Genomic DNA, 18,277 nt, shown 5'->3' on the forward strand with positions numbered 1-18,277 from the left:
AATAACCCACCTCCGATATACAGCAAGTACAAGACCAGAGGTAGGCCTATTTCTAAACTCAGGACCTAGTTTTAAATTTTAATGAGGTATAGTTTCATGACAACTCAATTCCAGCCGTAAAATAAATACATTTTCCCATCTTTTTATTTTAGACAACAGTGGCAAACACTGCCTTCACTTCATACAACATCGTCAATGTCAGCAAATGAACATCGATTCATCCAGTGGAATAGTGGTACTTGTATTGGAGGGACTGCCTGAGCATTTATTTCAATAAATAATAAAACTGTACTTTTCAACATTATCTACATAAGTGAATAACCAACACAAAAAATGTACACACAAAATGCATGCCTCTGTCTTCAGCCCCCCCCACAAAAATGTGTAACTTTGACAAATATGATCCATTCTCAAAAGCTTATTTTCATAAATATTTCTGTAATAACTGAGAGTAACAAAATTCTATAACCATCTTTATTACCGGGATATATTTCTTACCCCTATTTAATATCATTGTGGGCAAAATATCTCAATTGCTTGTAACATGCCGGACACTAATAAATAATAGTCTTGCACATTTGTGATGTGAAAAAAATGATTGACAGTTTAGCCAGACAACATGATTAAAAAACAAAAATATAATAAATAAGTGAGCTACATCAATAATAGAAAAGCCATAAATATCAAAATGCAAAGGCTTCAAAATGAAGGCAGGCTCTCGTCGTCAATGAACAAACAACATTCGAGGAAAGCTTCAAGTGAACCCCTTGAATTAGAATACAATACCGTAGAAATAACAGTAGAAAAAAATTGGTAGCAAAAACATGGTATCTGCAACATAATCGTCTTTGCCCTCTGGAGTTTTGTTATTTAGGCCTCGGCAATAATCATCTGCTTGCTAATATTTGATTAGAATCGAAATGGAGATCTAACAAGCTATTGTTGAACAATTTATGGACCTACACTACTTTATGAATTTAATGGATGCTTTTTTTCTTGGACTAAAATGGCCAAATTTCTTCATAGGACAATGAACTAGAAGAATTGTCACTCTTGCACATACACAGAGAAGAGAAAGTCCTCATCAGTCCAGAGACGCCACCTACGGAATGTATTGTTGCTGCACCGCAATCGTTGTGGAAGACTTAAAGATTAGTTCAAGGTAAGCACTTTGCGTCATGGTCACCTTGAGCAAGAAGGAATTTGAAGCGCCTTTGCAATCTTTGTGTTTGTGGACTATTCATTGTCAGTAACAGAAAGATGAAGTAGAAACTGGGAGAAAAAAAAAAGAGCTTAAATGTTCAAAATGGAACACTGATGGTAATTCGGGAATATTTCCATTGAGTTCAGACAGAACAATCTGGTGAAGTTATCCAGGGTGAATTGCTGACCTCAGCAAATCTCGTGAGAACCGTCTTGCTTATCTTTGGTGTTTGTGCAACGGCGATGTCTTATTTCCTTTTCGGGGCGCGTCTCAGTCCTGGGCGTAGGCAAGTTGATGACAATAGAAAGAAATCAATGTCGAACTATTTTCATTATTTTCTTTGGGAACAGACCGCCTACTGTAAAATGCTTTTTAGAATTATTCGTCAGTTGACATTGCATAATATGTGGGGAGGAAATGGCTTTCTTAAATGCTTTGTATATTTCTGGCTTATTTTTCCAGTGGTTCGGACCCACAAAAAGTAACTTTTTTTTTTTTTCCTTCCCCAAATACACGTATTTCCTTTTTTTGGGTCAATTCAAGTCATTCTAATTCTAATGCTCAATTCTCTGAATAAAGAATCTTCCCTGCTGCTTTTACTGTTAAATTAATATATTTTTATATTTGATTGAAAACTTGCATCGCTCACTCCAATTCTTGGCTTTTAAATCATTTTACCAAGCAGGCTTTACTATGTTAACTACGACATGTGATTGTTTCTTTGGCGTCCATTTCATTTGTATTTGTAACATCCAATAAACTACCTGAGCATTAATTTCTTACTTTAAATCCACACCTCATTTATGAAACAGCCTGTATATAAACAGACACAATATATTATTATTCATTGCAATTCTGAATAGCATTTCACTTTTTCATTCAATTATTAACATTTCAGCATGATTGTTGCGTCTTAAAAGATCATTTGTGCCGATTTACATATTTTGAAGTCACCCAACTAAGGATTCATAAAGGAAGAGAAGAAAAAAGTGGCAAGATGTTAACTGTTAAGTTGTCATCAGTGGTTTTATATATAAGCTATATTTGTTGCTATTAGCATCTGGCTACGTGCATGCTGGCTGCATGTTTTATGATTGATACCGTTGTACATCCTCTTAACACTAATGTACTGGTGTGATGCTCCAACGGCCCCTTCCTGTCACAAAGACCCTCAAAAGTCAGACTAATACACTGTACCATAACATTCATTTGACAATATCCACGTGAGCCACATCTTTGCTCAGTCTGCACAATCACAGAATCCACAATGCGTCCGTCGCGCGACGCTTTCCCGCTCGGCGTTCCGAGAGCGACCTTTGCCCTTCGTACGTCTCACTCCAGACCGAACGTGCTGGTTTCCTCCACGGCCGTCAGCAGTTTATCGTACAGCATAGTGTACGAGGGATACGGAGGCAGGTCGAGACGGTTAAAACACGTATGGGCCCTGGAAGAACGTCAACGGAATCATCAAAGGAATTAAAAACATGGCTTACGACAGATATGACCGATTTTTTATTTACCTGGGTAGAGAGGTCACTTTGCCCCACTTCTCGATGCAGAAGCGTCGGAGGCCGTTGGATCCGCGCAAAGCAGCGAAGCCTTCATACGGCACGCTGGACGTCCCGGTTACAAATTGGAGTAGACGGAGACGCTGCTCATTGTTGAAACGCTCCACGGCGGCCCAAAACCACCTCATCACTATGTGCCCATCGTGGTAGCCTAGTGAGTAGAACAGTTATGGAATATTGAAGCAAACGTTGGGCTATTAAGAAATGATCTGAAACTAAATGCACTCTTACCTCCTCTATACTCTGTATTGCTCCGCCAATCCCCGAGATCAATCTCAACAGTCCCGGCAATAACCAGCTCCAGTTCTCGGGCGTCGAACACTGACACCAGCCTGGAGTCGACCACCTGTGATAGGAAGCAGTTGTCTGTCTATTCTTTTTGATAACGTAAAGCTCAACCAACCTCGTAGAAGCCTCTGACTAGCGCTTCCGTCTGTTGCACCACTCCTCTTTCCACCCTCCACTTGGTCATTCGCTCAATGTAATCCTTTTTGTTCTTCTCAGTCACTTGCAGGTTGGAGCCTCCGGACTTCAACTCCCGTTCCGTTACCTAGTAACAAAAAAAAAAAAAGTTACAATGAACCTGATGCATCGAAGACTACGGTTTGTACCTATTTTTGTGCACACTCACTTGGCCAAAGACCTCCTCGTTAACAGTGAATGTGAGGTCCAATATATCTGTGATGTCATTGTCTTTCATCCACTGTAGAGACTGATGGAACTCCTCATCAAGATACTCCAAATCAGAAAGATCTGTCGGACTGGAAGGACAAAGGTTCACCGCAATGACGTACGTTCCAGCACGGAAAGAAGCTGAAACGCTTTATAATGCTCACAGCCTGAGTAGCGCCTTGTAGAAAGGTCTGGTGAAGAAAGCATCAAGAAGGTATTGATGAATCAAAGCCAGACCTAGAATGCGCCCACTGAAGCGGAACCTGGACACTCACAAGGTACATTTGTAACAGTAAGTCATGTGACCTATTGGAATGAAAATTGGATTGTGAAATGACAACTTACCATTCCAGATGGTTCTCCACAAACGCCGACATGGGGCTGATTTGAACAGTGTATGTGTCATTGGCTGAGTATTCAAAAAGACCATAATATGGATTAAACAACTCCTGAGACAAAAGGAAGAAAAACTCTCTGGAGGGTCCGCTGTAATCCAACCTAGACGATGGAGGGAGGAAACCGATTAGCGCTCCGATTTCCCGGCTAGAAGAACATTGTGATGGGATCCTCACCCCTCCTCTCCCAGGAAGGTAACGTAAAGTTTGTTCCTCTGTAGCTCTTTGCGGGAATATGCCATCACCTGGTTGAAGGTGCCTTCCAGCAAATGTTCTCGCCTTATCAGTAGTCTGCAAGAACGAGAAGATCATGACAATCACCACCCTAAATGAGGATGACTCCAATTTGTGTTGAGCTCAGTCTCACTTAATCTTGCCCGGTCCCTGCCCGTAGCCCTTTGCTTCTAATTTTCTGTAGAAGTTTCTGAGCTTGGCTTCAAAGTCTCTCCGGTAAGGCGCCGGAGCCCTGGCTCTCTGTAAACCTACACAAACGCATCAAAAGATGACAAAACCAACTAGAGTGATTTTTTTTTTTTCTTTTCCGAAGGCTAGATTGAGGGCACTAAAACAATTGGACATATTATTCATTTAATCGATATAGTAATCAATTCTAAAAGCAATTGTTACTATTGCACACAAAACATGATCCATGAATCGACCTACCGGGAGAGTTCTGCGGCGAGTTGCCGGGCGAACAGCGCGGGGAGAAACTAAAGCCAGGATGGATTGGGTGAGGCGGAATATACGACATAATCTCCTCTTCAAACAAACTGCAGGATAAAAAAAATGCATCTCTCCTTCTGTTTTCAAGATATCAGAGTAAAAATATTGGTTTATAGTGCAGTGGAATTGTTTACCTTAACAGGATAACCAGGTCTGCATCACATGATAGCTTTTCGACACCCTGGGTACCTTCGGACCGAAGGTAATGGATCTTTTCCCTATTAAAAAAAAAAAAGACACTGGAATTTTCGACACCAAAGACTAAAATAATTATAGTAGTGAAGACCAAACCACAAACATACCTGAGCGCATAGTTTCTGTTCAGGTTGGGTTGCCGCTCCTGCAACATGTCAAATATGTTCGGCTGACGAAGGAAAGCCACGATCTTGTCATTGTACGCTAAAGAGAAGGGAAAAGATGGTGAACAGATCGAAAAGGCCTTCCATCGATGTGCTTAGTTAGTTAATAGTTAACGGGGCTTACATGCGGCGGTGGACTGTTGCGGGTCAACGTGATGTTGGCTTCGTATGGCGGCGACTAGGCTGTTTGCAGGCCTGGACATAAATGAAGCTCCACGATTCCTAGACACATCAGAAGCCTACCAAAAAAAAAGTTAACTTTTCCAGAGGTTTGTTAAATAACGTTCAATCTTAATATTAACATTGTCAATTTACCTCTCCGGCGCTGTAGCTGCGTAACCTCTGCAAATGTTGCCGGTGGGCAAGGTGGCCCGGTAGTCGGCCGTTCTGAAGAGGGATTCGAGGGTCGATGAAGGTTGTGGCTCGACTGTTGTGATCCACAAAGAAAGACTGCGAGGCAGATGGGAATAAACTCAAACGGTGTCATCCGAAAATCTCCAAGTTGAAGGTCTTCTTACCTTGCCCTGGGGGTCAGTCTTGATCTCCCAACCCCGTGGCAACTCCAGTTGAGTGTCTGCAAATTTGTTGAGGAAGACCACCAGGTCCCGGTTATGTTGGTAGCGCTCAAAGTTTTTGGCGTCACGCCGCACCTTCAGGATCATGTGTTTCACGCAGCTGCTGCTGGTGAACATCCGATAGGCTGACTGGGAAAGAGGGAGAAGGAAAAAAGAGTGACGTGGAATCGGAATTTTGACTTGGAGAATGTCGTGTGGGCACTCACGTAGTTACTATGCAGCATCGTGAAGAATTCCGGATGTGTGATGAACTTGACAGCGGGTGACTGGAGAAGTTGGCTGATCTTCTGGTGATTGACAGGTGATGCTGGACCTTGTGGACGCAAAGATAAATCGTAGCGTTGTCCAACCGGCGATTAGAAAATGTGAGCAGGGGATGAGAAGCTCACCTGTCGCGGTCGGAGGAGCATCCGAGTCGGTCTCAACACTGGGACTTCTCTCTAACCTCTGACTGCCACCCTCCTCTTCAGTGGCCATGGTTCTCTGGATGTTCTGATACCTAGCAAAATAGTCATCGTAGTTGCTCGAAATGCGACTATGTCCAAATGAACCGATGAATGACCTATTAATCGAGTAATGGTTTCGAGCCGTTGTTTAACGAAAGATGATCTGCATCTTTTGAATTCAGGCTCACACTCCTTGGATCTGACCTCCTGTTGAGCTGCTCCATCTGTTGACTGGATCCAGATCGGGGAATCCCGTGACTACACTTGCCGCCGTGACTTGGTCTCTGCCAGGTGGTGGTGCGGTTGACGTGGTCAACGTAGAAAACTCTGCCGTGGCTGTCTATGCGTGCTTCCCAGTCTGGGCCACGGTAAACAAAACCATTAGCTTGAGATGATATTGACAACCGATTCTCTGTCGTAGTTCTTTGAAAGTATCAAATGTAACGTCTACGCTAATTTCCCTTAGCTCGTCTTTGGATTGGCCCTGAGCAAGCATGGGGGAGCGTGGTAGGAAGTGGACGAGGGAGCGATGGCGACAAACACAAAAGGGGAATGACATCACTTGGAACACAATAAGGCATGTTGGCGTGTGACTCCATAGTAAGACGTGTTGCTGCTTACTTGGAGGTAAGGTTTGGTCAGTGGCGGCAGGAAAATGGTTTAAGTCAAGGCTGGGAAGAAGGACTGGAGGGTGGCCAACGGGAGGTGAGAAGCCTGAGCCTACGGGAGACAGTTGGGAATACGTGAGGGCGGGGGCACAAGCTACGTTGGTTGGAGCAAGCTTCATCTCTTTGCCAATCACCAAATAGCCAACGTAAACATAACATAAAAAAAAATGATGCTTAACAAAGGCCCGCATTTAACCTCCATCTCCACCATTGCGACATTTTTCCCTTGTGTGCTTTGAGGGTTGGGTAACATTGCAGTAAAGTAGGCACTCTTGGGTTGTCATGGCAACGAGATCACGAGAGCACATTTCCGAAGATGATTACACAGTGGGAGAGGATAACGCGACGCGTGTCAATCCGCCGGGGGTGTCTGTGGTATCGGTGATGCTCCAAATTGGCAAAACTTGTTCAGAAATTCTGTTGACACATTTCATATTTTGAGGATTTTTTTTTTTTTTTTTCTCGCAACATGAAACAAGTACACGATGGTTGTTGGAAAAATTATTTGGAAGGGAGATGGAATGATAGGGGTTAAAATGATTCGAAGATAGACATGGAGCAAATGTAGACATAGCTAGTGCACCCCCCCCCCCACCCCCCTAAAATATGCTTGGAGAGATAATTGACTTTGGAATATTTCCAATTTTTGAATTTTGCAGACCCCCTGACGTGGCCTTGCCCCCCCCCCCCCTCGTATTCCACCAAACATTCCAAAACATCTTCCATCACTTACTACTGCTGTTGGTGTCCCGTGACTCAGCCCCAGCTGATTCTCCACGTTCCTCTCCCCTGGCCTCTTTCCATCTTCCGCTCCTCTCCCCACCGGCCCCGCCCACTCCCTGGCCCTCGGGACAGTTGTTTACGTCCGGTCCCGACTCAAAGGTGCTCTCCTCCTCTTCGTCCTGCGAGGAGAAGACTGTGCTGCCGGAGAGCCGGTTGCTGTCCACAGAGGAGAGGCGGGTGGGGCTGCAGATGCGGCCCCTGCCCTCGTGGCCCGAGTTGCTGTAGCACGACGTGCTGTAGCAAGACGTGCTGTAGCAGGATGTGCTGTAGCAGGAGGTGTCACACAACTCGCATTCATTTCCCCCCCGGGTCCGATGGCTGCTCCCTGTATTTGCTTTCCCAACTGTGCTACCGGAATCCCCCTCCTCGCTTTCTAAGTAGGAGAGAGAGATCCTTCTGACTGCTGCGGGGACTCCACCTCCTCCGTCACCTTCCAGGAGCTGGTTTAGTTCCGACAGACGTTCAATGGAAAGGCTGCGTGGGATGGAGCGACAGCAACACGGACCGGGGCACTCTTCCACCTGAAGACATTTTACATCATTCAAAGTGTGTCATCATGAGCTTTTTAAGGTAAACATATAAAAAAAATGATTAAATGGAAAACTGGAGACTCAGCTCCTCTCAAGTTGTGTCTATTCTTCAGACAAGTCCTACCTGAGAGGGTGACTGGGTTATCTCATCTTCATCTTCCTGTGTGTCTTTGGTGTTTTTAAGTGTTGGTGACGTGTTGTCCTGAATTGTGCTGGTGTTCTCTCCTTCTTCCGTATCTTCCTCGTCCTGGCTCGGAGCTCGATGCTGTGCCGAGGGGAGACTGTGGAGGAGATGGTGGATGCGGATGTAGTGCGATCGAGGCGTCTCCGGCTCGCCGCACGCCGAGGCGATCACGTTCTCCAGCTCCGACACCGGCAGAGAGCAAGGGCGGGTTTTACGCCGGAGAGGACCTTGGGAATTGTAGTTCGAGAAGATGCAGGGACAGGGACCGTTGCTGCTTTCTCCTCCCGGTGATACTTCAGTTGTTTCCGTGAGTAAATCTTGCGATGCGTCGTTGCCGTCTGTAGTCGCTGCGTCGTTATTTGGACTTACTGCTCCGGTATTTTCAGTTGGTACATCTGGTTGAGCTTTCTCGTCATCTTCTACTGCTACCCCCTCCTCAGCATTATCTTCTCTCTGTGCTTCCTCTTCCTCCTGAGGTGCATCTTCCGATTCGCCCTCCACAAGCGTCCTCGCAGCGTCGTCGGCCGATTGGCCGTCTTCGCTCTGCACCTGCGGCTCGGTCGTGGCCGGTTCCTCTCTCACTGTGCTCTCGTCCTCCATAGCGCCTTCTTCCACCTCTCCCGACACGTCGAGGTCCTCGCTGGGTTGGGCTGTCGAGGCTAAGGGCGTTGGGGTCTCGGGAGGGGCGTCCATAGGGAGCTCGGCCGTATCGTGTCCTACGCTTAACGTGTCATCATCGGCGGCATGGTTGGCGTCGGCGCCGACTTCAGGGCAGGCTGATTCGATGACCAGCGAAACGTCCTCATCATCTGGGAGGAGAGAAGTTCGAAAGGGAATATTATGCTTCGGGGCCTCTGACTCACATCAGCGAGTACATTTCTGTAAATATTTTATCCATTTTTTTTTTTTTGCAAGACAACGTTGAAGAAATGTCTCCAATGTAAAGTAGTCAGTGTGATGTTTTTGTCTCTCGACTCGCTTTGTTTAGTGTCGCAGGAAACGAGCAAACCAAAGACAACAGATAGATGTTGGCAATCACGAGAGCTGAGAAAACACTTGGTGAGTGTTGTCGCCATCTTGAACTTTCACGGTGTGGTCTCGCTCACTGTCAGTCCACAGCACAGCGTGTATTTTCCTCATCCAGTCCGTGAGAAACACATCGACGAAATGTCAAAAAAAATACTTGTTGGCTGACAGGACATAAAGTACCTGGATGAATCGAGGTGGCGAGCTCAAATCGGAATTGTAAGTGTCCACACACGTGATCGGTTGGTAGCCTGCGACCCAGAGAGTAACTGACAACCCGGTCTCTGTTGACCAAAAAGAGCAGGTTAAAAAAAATACAAATAAATAAATATTAATATTTTTTTCTAAGAGTTTTACATACCCGATGGCATGTTTTTCCAGCAGCCTCTGAACAGGGACGGACAGCTTCCCCAGGAAGCGCTTGATGATTGGCCGACTTTTAGCAAACTTGTCCTTGACTTCAATCTCCAGAACATCAGTGGGTAGCGACAAAAAGTTAAATCTCTGCAGGAACGGCAAAAACAAAGAAAAAGCGCATCGTGGCATTTCCATCGCTCAGCGTTATTGGATTTGAGGGCTACTTGATATGTTTGCGCTCATCTCGTCGAGCGTCATATTAGTTTAGCTCGTCTCGTGCTTTGCTTCACTTCTTGCGTGGCTTGCTAGATGGATGACTGGAAAATCATATTGAAAGAGCTCAATGGTTAAAAAAAGAGGAATTACTAGATGACATCAAATGGCATTGCCTTGCTGAAAAAGGGAAATAATCCTGTCAAGACACATTGTGCTGGGAGAGCCACAGTGATATCGGAGGAAAATAGAAAGAGGTGAATAATTTAAAAGTATGAACCAGGGAAGGAGCAGACGGCTGCATGTGTGAGAAGGCTGAGGGACTAACTCAATAAATGAGGATGGGAGGAAGAGGATGTGCACTCAGTGCTCATCTGTGTGGAGCAAGAGTAGTGCGGATGCTAGGAATAAGTGAGGAGTTGATTTTATTCCCCCCCCCCCCTTGCTCTTTTACACAATTCTGACTTTTCATTCACTCACGATTGAAACGCTTGAACAAAAAATAAAAACCTGAAATGCTCCAACTTAAACATTCACACGTACAAGCTTGATGCTTCTCAAGGACTGAGGCCTGAAATAAAAAATGAAGTCAGGCATTTTGATGACGAATATTTATACCTCTGCACTCCATTGAGGGTTGATTGTGTTGCAGACAACGCCGGAGCGTTTTTCCTGACCGTGGTGCGGCAACGAAGGGAAGATGCTATGCTTTCCGGGCTGAATGGACAGTTTGAGGTACGGGTCGGGGTTAAAGAACATTCCCTTCTTCAAACCAACAGCTTGGAGGTCTGCAGTGTGAGGTCAGTGGAGCGTAAGAGAGAGCAAGAATACAAAAAAATGTTTGCGGAGAAATTCTCAGGATCATGTGGATGCCAGTGTTACGAGGCAGACGTTCATTACCTACCTGACAGTGAAAAGTTAATGAGTCTCCTGTTTCCTCGTCCTTGGTTGACCTCAGGACTTACCACTGGCTTTAAAACCTATGGAAGCAAAAAAAAAAAAAAAATCACGTTGTCATATCATTAACAATATAATTCTCACCATATTGAAGTAACAGAACTGTAGGAGTTAGAAGGGACGACGTTAAGAATTTATGTGGCAGTGAGTCAGACTTGTTCAATTTTTTATACCCAAAGCTGAAATGCTGTATGCATTTTGAAGGCTTATGCAACTATCTGAAAGCAAAAAAAACAAACAAAAAAACAATCCACAGAGACAGCAGTGAAAACAAAAGGATTACAAAAAGACAGATGTTTGGCGCAATCCAGTCTAATGAGATGCTAATCTTTTTTGGCTACTAGAGCCCGAAAGAAAAGCGCCAGCGCAGATGTCCTCTATTTATTTCACTCCAGTTTGAATATCAATGTCTCGCTTCTGGATCCCCCCCCCCCCATTTCTTGAATGCATCTTGATGCTTTTAGGACAGAGAAGCCGAGCTAGGCGCGTTATGTCAAGTAGGCGTAAATATTAAGTTTTACCCAAGCTATCCAGCAGAGCCTCATCCTTTTTGCGCCGCTCCTTTCACGATGACTGGGAGGTAACAGTCCCAGTTGAAGACACATGCAGTCCATCACATCCTTCACTTTGACCAAATTCAATGCCATCCACCTCTCTCTCCAGTCCACTGGACTGTCCTCTGTTATCTTGACTCCACCCTCCTTTGCGCCTTCCTATCTGCGGTTATTTTTATTCCTTTGTGCTGAAGAAGTCAGTGGAGATCAAGTTCTCATTTCATCAGCATTTCCAAAGTGCCCCAGGCAGCAGATTGAAAAGGCACACATGGAAATACAATCCCTTCTCTCACTACAGGCTCTGACTGATTAACACTAGATGTACTTTTGTCACATCATTTAAAAATGTTCCTCTGACCTCTATGACACATTTGGCAACTTTTGGCTCAGCACGTGATCCTGTCAGAAATTGTCCATGAATCTAACGCAATCGTTCCGAATCAAAAGTCATCGCGATGCGGCCCACGCGAGACCCGCAGTGACAGAAAGACTTCAAAAACTGAAGTGAGTAGGTCTGATCGTACGAAGTATGCTTGATGCAGATGGATTTAGTGAGGCTCCAAGTCAGATTCAACCAGAGGATAAAAAGAGTTCAGTGTATAAAATCGATGCAACATTTGGAGAACGATTTTGGAGCTCACAGCCCAAAAAAAAAAAAAGACAGCAGAACACTCGTAGAATAAGAATTTCTTAAGTGATGTGTCTGTCAACTCCATTTTAACAGCTAATTCTTTTCATGTGCAAGTGAGGCGCATCAGCAAAGACAGACTCGGGAAGCTTCCAAAGGTTAAACACATTCCCTCGGGTCTCAGCGCCACACACACGGAGCAAGCAATGCGATTAGCTGTTGAAGCGACAAGGACGTGATCTTTCACTGGCAAGTACTTCCAGCTGTGCCCAAGAAGTTTTTTTGGGGGGGAAAAAGCTGGAGGCACAACTGTCACAAGTTAAACCCAGAATGTTTTTTCCCCATCTGCTTCTTTCGTTATCAGTTGTGTGCACAGATGATTAAAAAATGCAAGCGTAGCGTAAATCTGGAAATGCAGAATTTAATCAAGCTCTGATTTAAAGTCGTACTCACAGGCACCGGTGCCTTTTTGATGGTTAGGCTGGGTGTGGTTGCCCTCAGTGCTCCAGTGACGCCATGGTAGTACTTGAAGCAGACCAGTGTCTCAGCTGTAATTCAAATTGCATTTGTAATGAATCACTTTTGAAGATATAAAGCAGTGAAAATACATTTCAGCAAAGTGGAACATCTCAAATATCCTTGACTGAATAGACTTTAACGTTAATGTTATCTAAAATCTATATCTAAAAATATCAGATAACCTTTTCGTTTTTCTTGAGGGAAGAAAATTGTTGATAAAGCAACTTACTTTCACTGAAGTGAGAGCTGCAGTCAACTTTCCAAACAATTTGTCCTTTATGCGATCCATTGATGCCTCGGTTCTTATAATCCAGAAAGTTCTCAGATAAAGGCTCATCTAGTGAAAAAGAGAGATGAAAGATTTGAATCAACCTCTTGACATTTTATTCCGTTATCGCCTTTAGATGTTCTTGTTACGAAACAAACCTTTGCTGGCTTTAAGGCAAAACACAAATGTCACTAAATAATGAACGCCGGCAACCGGAACATTCTCACACTCACTTACCCACGAGATACATTCCGATCCAGTCGCCAGCATCCACCTCCTCCTTGATGTCCCATGCGATCACTAAGTCTTCCGACTGGCCTACGGTGTAGTGAGAAGCGCTTACGGTGAGGGTGGAGCGAGTGTCCGGGGAGACCAGATCCGTGTCGCTAGTTGACCGTGGCAACCCTAACACGAAGGCTTCCTGGTTCAGAGCGTTGACAGCGTAGGAGTCAGGCCCGTAGCTGTGACGATCCTTACAGCGTTGGCGGTTGCTGCGGGTCGGTGAGGCCATAGCCGCCAGGCCAAAAAGGCGATTCTGGTACAGGTTCTGCAAACGCACAGCAAGAGGAGAATATTACTTTATAATAGTGATTCCTGTTTTATAGAATTATGCTAAAATTGAAATGCTATACATTGGATTTGATCAACCATCAATTAACGTAATTTCTGGACTATAAGCTGCACCCAAATATAAACCGCACCAGCTAAAATTGGGAAAGAAAATCCAGTTTTGTTCATATATAAAAATCGTACCGGACTATAAGTGTTTCATTTCCATAAGAGAATATGCACAAATCATACGATATCATAAAAATCATGAAAAATCCATCGATAAGCCGCACCGGGTTCAAAGCTTGTGCAAAAAGTAGCGTCTTATAGTCCGGAAAATACGGCAATTCTGTGAAACGACCCATGCAATCGTTGTCTTTCTTCAACTCTGTGGCTACATTGTAGTTGTAATAAAGGAAGACAATTTTCCATCCTAGGATCTCATATCATGGAATGCTCCAGTTAGAAAGGAGCCTAAGGGCATGGCTCAGCCAGCCTTGACGGGTCAGTGGAAATGCTGAAGCGCTTTGAGCATGCAGTTGGTGGAAGAGAGGCAAGGTTATCAGCACACAAAGCAGAAATCCTTGCTTTTGCTGTTGTGCAATGGAGAAAAAGGCAGCATGAATATATTTTATTTGGTGGAGTACTATATGATGGTAAGCAGGCAAATGAAGGCGGTATAGGTGGCAGGAGGGGGGGGGGCTGGCTGGGTGCACACTGACCTTGATACTACAGAGCTGCATCAGCATAATGACCAGTCAACCCAAAGCAGACCAAAACCTGAGGGAAGCGTGAGGAGGAGAGGGGATGCTCTGTTACAAACCACAAAACACAGAGAAGCAGAGGCAGCGAATGAAGCAGGTGTACATCCCAAAAAGTTTTGGTGAGACGAGGGAAAACCGTCACATCGTATTTGACTTGATGAAAAGAGGGCTGACGTGTATTCGCCATTTATCTTTCTCCAAGTCACGAGCCTCCATCAAAAGCAAAGCCGCAGACGGTGCCGCCCACTTTGTTTTGGAAGGAGATGGACTTCAACGTCAAGAGCCACTTGCCATTACTCTGATTTATGGCGCCGACTGCCTACAACCTTGGATAATGACTGTAACGTTTCGAGCTGAGGGTACTAATTGCATTGAGCCAAGTCGAGACGATTCACACGATTCAAAATGGGCTGCTGCTGCTGCTGCTTTATGTTGATATTTTCTGGAGGCAAGTATGTTCTTATAAGCATAGAGCTGAACGATACTTACTCACTTAGCAAATTGTAGCACGTACGGGTCACGGTAAATAAAAGACTTCCTAATCCGTTCGGGTTCAAATCCCCTGAGTCCTCATTAGTTTTTCAGTTTCACATTACGCGGGGTGGCACAGCTAGTTACACTCGTGCAAATGTTGCAGTCTCTGGGGAAATATTCAATTGTTCTTTCTTGTTGGGAAAATTCCCAAGATAAACTCGTATAAATGCCTCGGAGATGACATCATCGCAGACTTCGGTATAGGAGACAGGAAAGCATGCAGGAAATGAAATTATCTCCTACAGGAGCTCAATAATTACTCATTGTTTACAGTAAAGGTCGTCAGCCAATCATTGCAATCCATATGGACTGGAGATACTCCATTTCACGCTTTACGACCCATTTTGAAACAATGGTAACACCGTTAGTAATATGATCCACAAATTCAATTAAGAATTTGTCATATTGTCACATATTATTTAAATACAGCACTCCGGTGACTCTTTAACCTCGACTACTATAAGTTAAGCGTGTATGAAAGGCTCGACTAATGGAGGAAGGTTAGCCATCCTTCAGTGGTATTGTGTCCCATTTGTTGTGCTTCTCAGCACACAGCGGGGAAATAAAAAAGTCCCTTTCTCGGTTGAAAGCTGACTTTTGTCAAGACATAAAAGCTCGTAGCCTCCAGTCAGAAATGAAACCTCAAGAGATAGCTGGATACATTTCTGAAATAACTGTTGTTGCATATAAAGTGCAATCTGCCGCAGCATCTTTCTTTCTGCCGTAAATGGGCTTTTTCTCACAGTGCTCTGTCTTTTCACTTTTTCGAGAAGCCTATGAGGAGGAATTAACGAGAAAATTCAGCATGATTATTCAAGTTTGATCATCCGGAAGTAAAGGGATGTTATATGACAGTCTTCCTTTGCAAAAAAAAGAAAAAAAATAGAATTACTGAAAGACTGAGGTGTTATTTCTGCGGGACAGATGATCACTTGCTATGACACCAATTATGATTTTTTTTTTTTTTATACAAGAGCATTAAAGAGTGTTTTCGGGTCATGTGTTTCTCTAATATTTAAGAGGATTTTGAAAATGGGGAATCCCCAAACAAAGGAGGGGGAAATCCATATTTTACAGTACTAGTACAGTATTACAAAAAACTACAGTTTGCCTATGAACAAATCTTTCAAATCCACCCTAACCCTACAATATAAATGTATTGATAAGTGCATTTTACAACAGATACAATAAATTGAATTGCTTGACTCAACAGAAATGACATCAAGTTAATTGTAGAAGTCCTCTTTTCTCATGTTCATGTAAAAAAAAAATAATTCGAATAGAATGTTACAACACATACAAACACACACACACATATATATATATATATATATATATATATATATATATATATATATATATATATATATATATATATATATATATATATATATATATATATATATATATATATATATATATATATATATATATATATATATATATATATATATATAAAATTGATGTTAAGCCCTCGCTGGGCTGAAAACTGATATTAATTTCATTAAAACCGATATTAATGAAATTCTTCTGAACACATTCGAGCTCCTCGTGCAATGTTTTGAATGTCATTCGGCATGTCGTTGTAGAGGATGCAATGAAAGATGCGAGCTAACGGGCGCTGTTGTGGGCCGCTGCTGTTTCAGGGCTGCATCATCTAACGTTGCACTGCAACAATGGGGACGATCGACCTACCTGGGATAAAATAACCTGAGAGTGGATCATTCTCCAGATGTAAAAAACGGAACTGGTACACGCCGACTACTTTCCATCGAGCTCCATTTGAATGAGAACAGGTAAAAACAGAGATGCGGAACAAGGATGGAGGGCTGATGACAAACACGAGAGGCTGGAGTCACATCCTTTCCTCTTTCTCTGGACCAAAGTCAAGCTAGATTAAGTAAGGAGTCCGTTTCCGGTTATAGAAATGACTTCAACGTCACAAATAAAGAATTCTACTTAATATTTTTAAAGATTCCTAAAGAAAATAGAAAACTATAAAACATTTTAGTGCGTTATAAATACATATTTAATAAAAGGAACAAACACATCGAGAGCGATTGGACCTTGAGAGACCAATGAGCTTTTGTTTTGAAAGATTTTCGAGGACTGTGGATGTGCATTGGTGTCACTTGATACATAGGGGAACGCGAGTGAGGTGCCTCACAGCCAATCAGGAAACGCCCCTTCCCGACGCTTCCTCTCGTAATCATCTCTCCAAATATACTACGACAGAAACTACAACGACATACTACTACTGCTACAATAATAATAATAATAATAATAATAATAATAATAATAATAATAATAATAATAATAATGAGAAGATTAAGATTTATTGTTGTATTATACACAATACATTATTTCCTCTTCGTTTTCCAAATATTCAATAGAAGTATGTTTTCAATAAAATATCAGCGCTTTTTATTATTATAGTGGCAGCTGGTGTTAGGTCCGTGTCATTTTTGGTCATTGTTTTGGTCAATTACGTTTGGAAGCAGATATTACAAATTGGGAAAAAAATACAGCATTCTTGCGATTGATATGAAATCAATTCTTCCCTGCATGGTGAAGTCATCGGTTGGTGCAAAGACAGATGGGACGTTGCTGCCATCTTGTGGTCAGTTGGTGAGATGGCATCATGCCAACCTCATTTAATCCCAAACAAATTTCTATTTTTGTTGTGGAAATACAAATTAAAAATCAAACTGTTGTTAGACTTTGACCTAAAATTAAATAGCCAGTTTTTGTATTTTTAATATATGCTGCCAAACGAAATATCCAATGACCAAAAGATATAACACAAAATATGCAGTTTCATGATAAACATCATCCTCCAATGCATCAATAACAGTTTCAATTAATGCCTTGCTGTAATGACTTTTTTTTTCGTTTTCTTGAGGATGTTAGTCACAGCCATCATTCAAGAGGACTACCGAGAGTCTATCGTGGCACCTTCTGGATAGGTGCCACTTTTGTTCCTTCATTAATTACATTATCATCTGACAAGCAAACTACTGTACATTGTTTTCAGTACGACAGCTGCACAATATTTATATTTTATTTGAAATATCACCCGTCTTGTTTCAGTTATTACATTGTCAAGGGAATTGCAATGCAATAAAACTTGATAGTGGGTTTGCAATTTTTCTGTGGGTGGAACTTTGATTGAAGGGGAAAAGAGAAATTGCTTCTGTGAATGTAAATGAGTATCCCCGACATTTACATCTTACAAGGTTGGCTGCACTTGTGGTCCCCTGATAACCACCTGTCTCGCTGTCATTCCACTCTGTCAAATGATCTTCTATTCCCTTTCAATGCTCTCATCTCCACTCACTCTTTTTTGCCATCCCACACGTCACCTGTCTCCTCCTGACCCCCATCTCCTTGTCCTTCTACTTCTTACGACTACAAGGGACAAAATGAATGAGTTGCACAACGACTGCAGCATCCATTCATTTGTGTTTTGGTATACAGCAGATCTCAAGGCTCAGAACCAAAGTGAGTTACAAGAAGTTCCCCTTTCAAGATACCAGTGTGCCTGCCGAGTTTGCAAAGCAGACTACTAAAGTAGAGCCCTCATTCATACATACATTTTGAATTTGCAGTCCCACTTAGGCGAGTCTCTCACTGTATTCAAGTAGGCATTTCTAGCCGTGTGTTTTCTCAGAATCGTCTGAATGTTTTAGAATCGTAAATTTTAAATGGCTAAATCCCTTCAGAGTCTAGAACCCGCACTATTTCTGATATCTCTTTCTGCTGCTTTTGTATCACAAAGCCTCCTTAAAAATATGAAGAAGA

At 43.0% G+C, this 18,277-nt stretch overlaps 1 protein-coding gene across 2 annotated transcripts; it reads right to left on the reverse strand.

The window, feature by feature from the left end:
* Positions 1–141: 141 nt before the first annotated feature.
* Positions 142–16,325, reverse strand: LOC133143654 (E3 ubiquitin-protein ligase HECW1). Of its 2 annotated transcripts, XM_061265722.1 has the most exons (30): positions 16,172–16,302; positions 13,901–13,990; positions 12,867–13,176; positions 12,591–12,698; positions 12,296–12,390; positions 10,608–10,683; positions 10,322–10,491; positions 9,495–9,637; positions 9,317–9,417; positions 8,048–8,916; positions 7,344–7,914; positions 6,564–6,662; positions 6,147–6,300; positions 5,886–5,995; positions 5,703–5,809; positions 5,440–5,625; positions 5,237–5,371; positions 5,046–5,160; positions 4,865–4,961; positions 4,697–4,780; positions 4,503–4,609; positions 4,207–4,321; positions 4,017–4,130; positions 3,790–3,942; positions 3,609–3,707; positions 3,404–3,533; positions 3,176–3,322; positions 3,004–3,118; positions 2,725–2,923; positions 142–2,648 (listed from the first exon to the last, which is right to left on the reverse strand). In XM_061265722.1, the coding sequence occupies exons 2-30, from the start codon at positions 13,925–13,927 to the stop codon at positions 2,537–2,539; spliced, it is 4,848 nt and encodes a 1,615-aa protein (XP_061121706.1). In that variant the 5' UTR covers positions 13,928–13,990; positions 16,172–16,302; the 3' UTR covers positions 142–2,536. The 2 variants fall into 2 exon arrangements, with proteins under 2 accessions (XP_061121706.1, XP_061121705.1); XM_061265721.1 differs by lacking the exon at positions 13,901–13,990 and having other exon boundaries at positions 16,172–16,325.
* Positions 16,326–18,277: the final 1,952 nt, after the last annotated feature.

Source organism: Syngnathus typhle, linkage group LG19 (genome assembly GCF_033458585.1).
Source record: "Syngnathus typhle isolate RoL2023-S1 ecotype Sweden linkage group LG19, RoL_Styp_1.0, whole genome shotgun sequence".
Classification (NCBI taxonomy): Eukaryota; Metazoa; Chordata; class Actinopteri; order Syngnathiformes; family Syngnathidae; genus Syngnathus; species Syngnathus typhle.

Excerpts from the sequence above, each read along its gene's own strand:
- LOC133143654 (XM_061265721.1), bottom strand. The coding sequence starts at position 16,201 with ATGATCCACTCTCAGGTTATTTTATCCCAG. Across the intron at positions 5,372-5,439 it reads AGACTGACCCCCAGGGCAAG|TCTTTCTTTGTGGATCACAA; the intron begins GTAAGAAGACCT and ends TCTGCCTCGCAG. Across the intron at positions 4,962-5,045 it reads GCAACAGTCCACCGCCGCAT|CGTACAATGACAAGATCGTG; the intron begins GTAAGCCCCGTT and ends CCTTCTCTTTAG.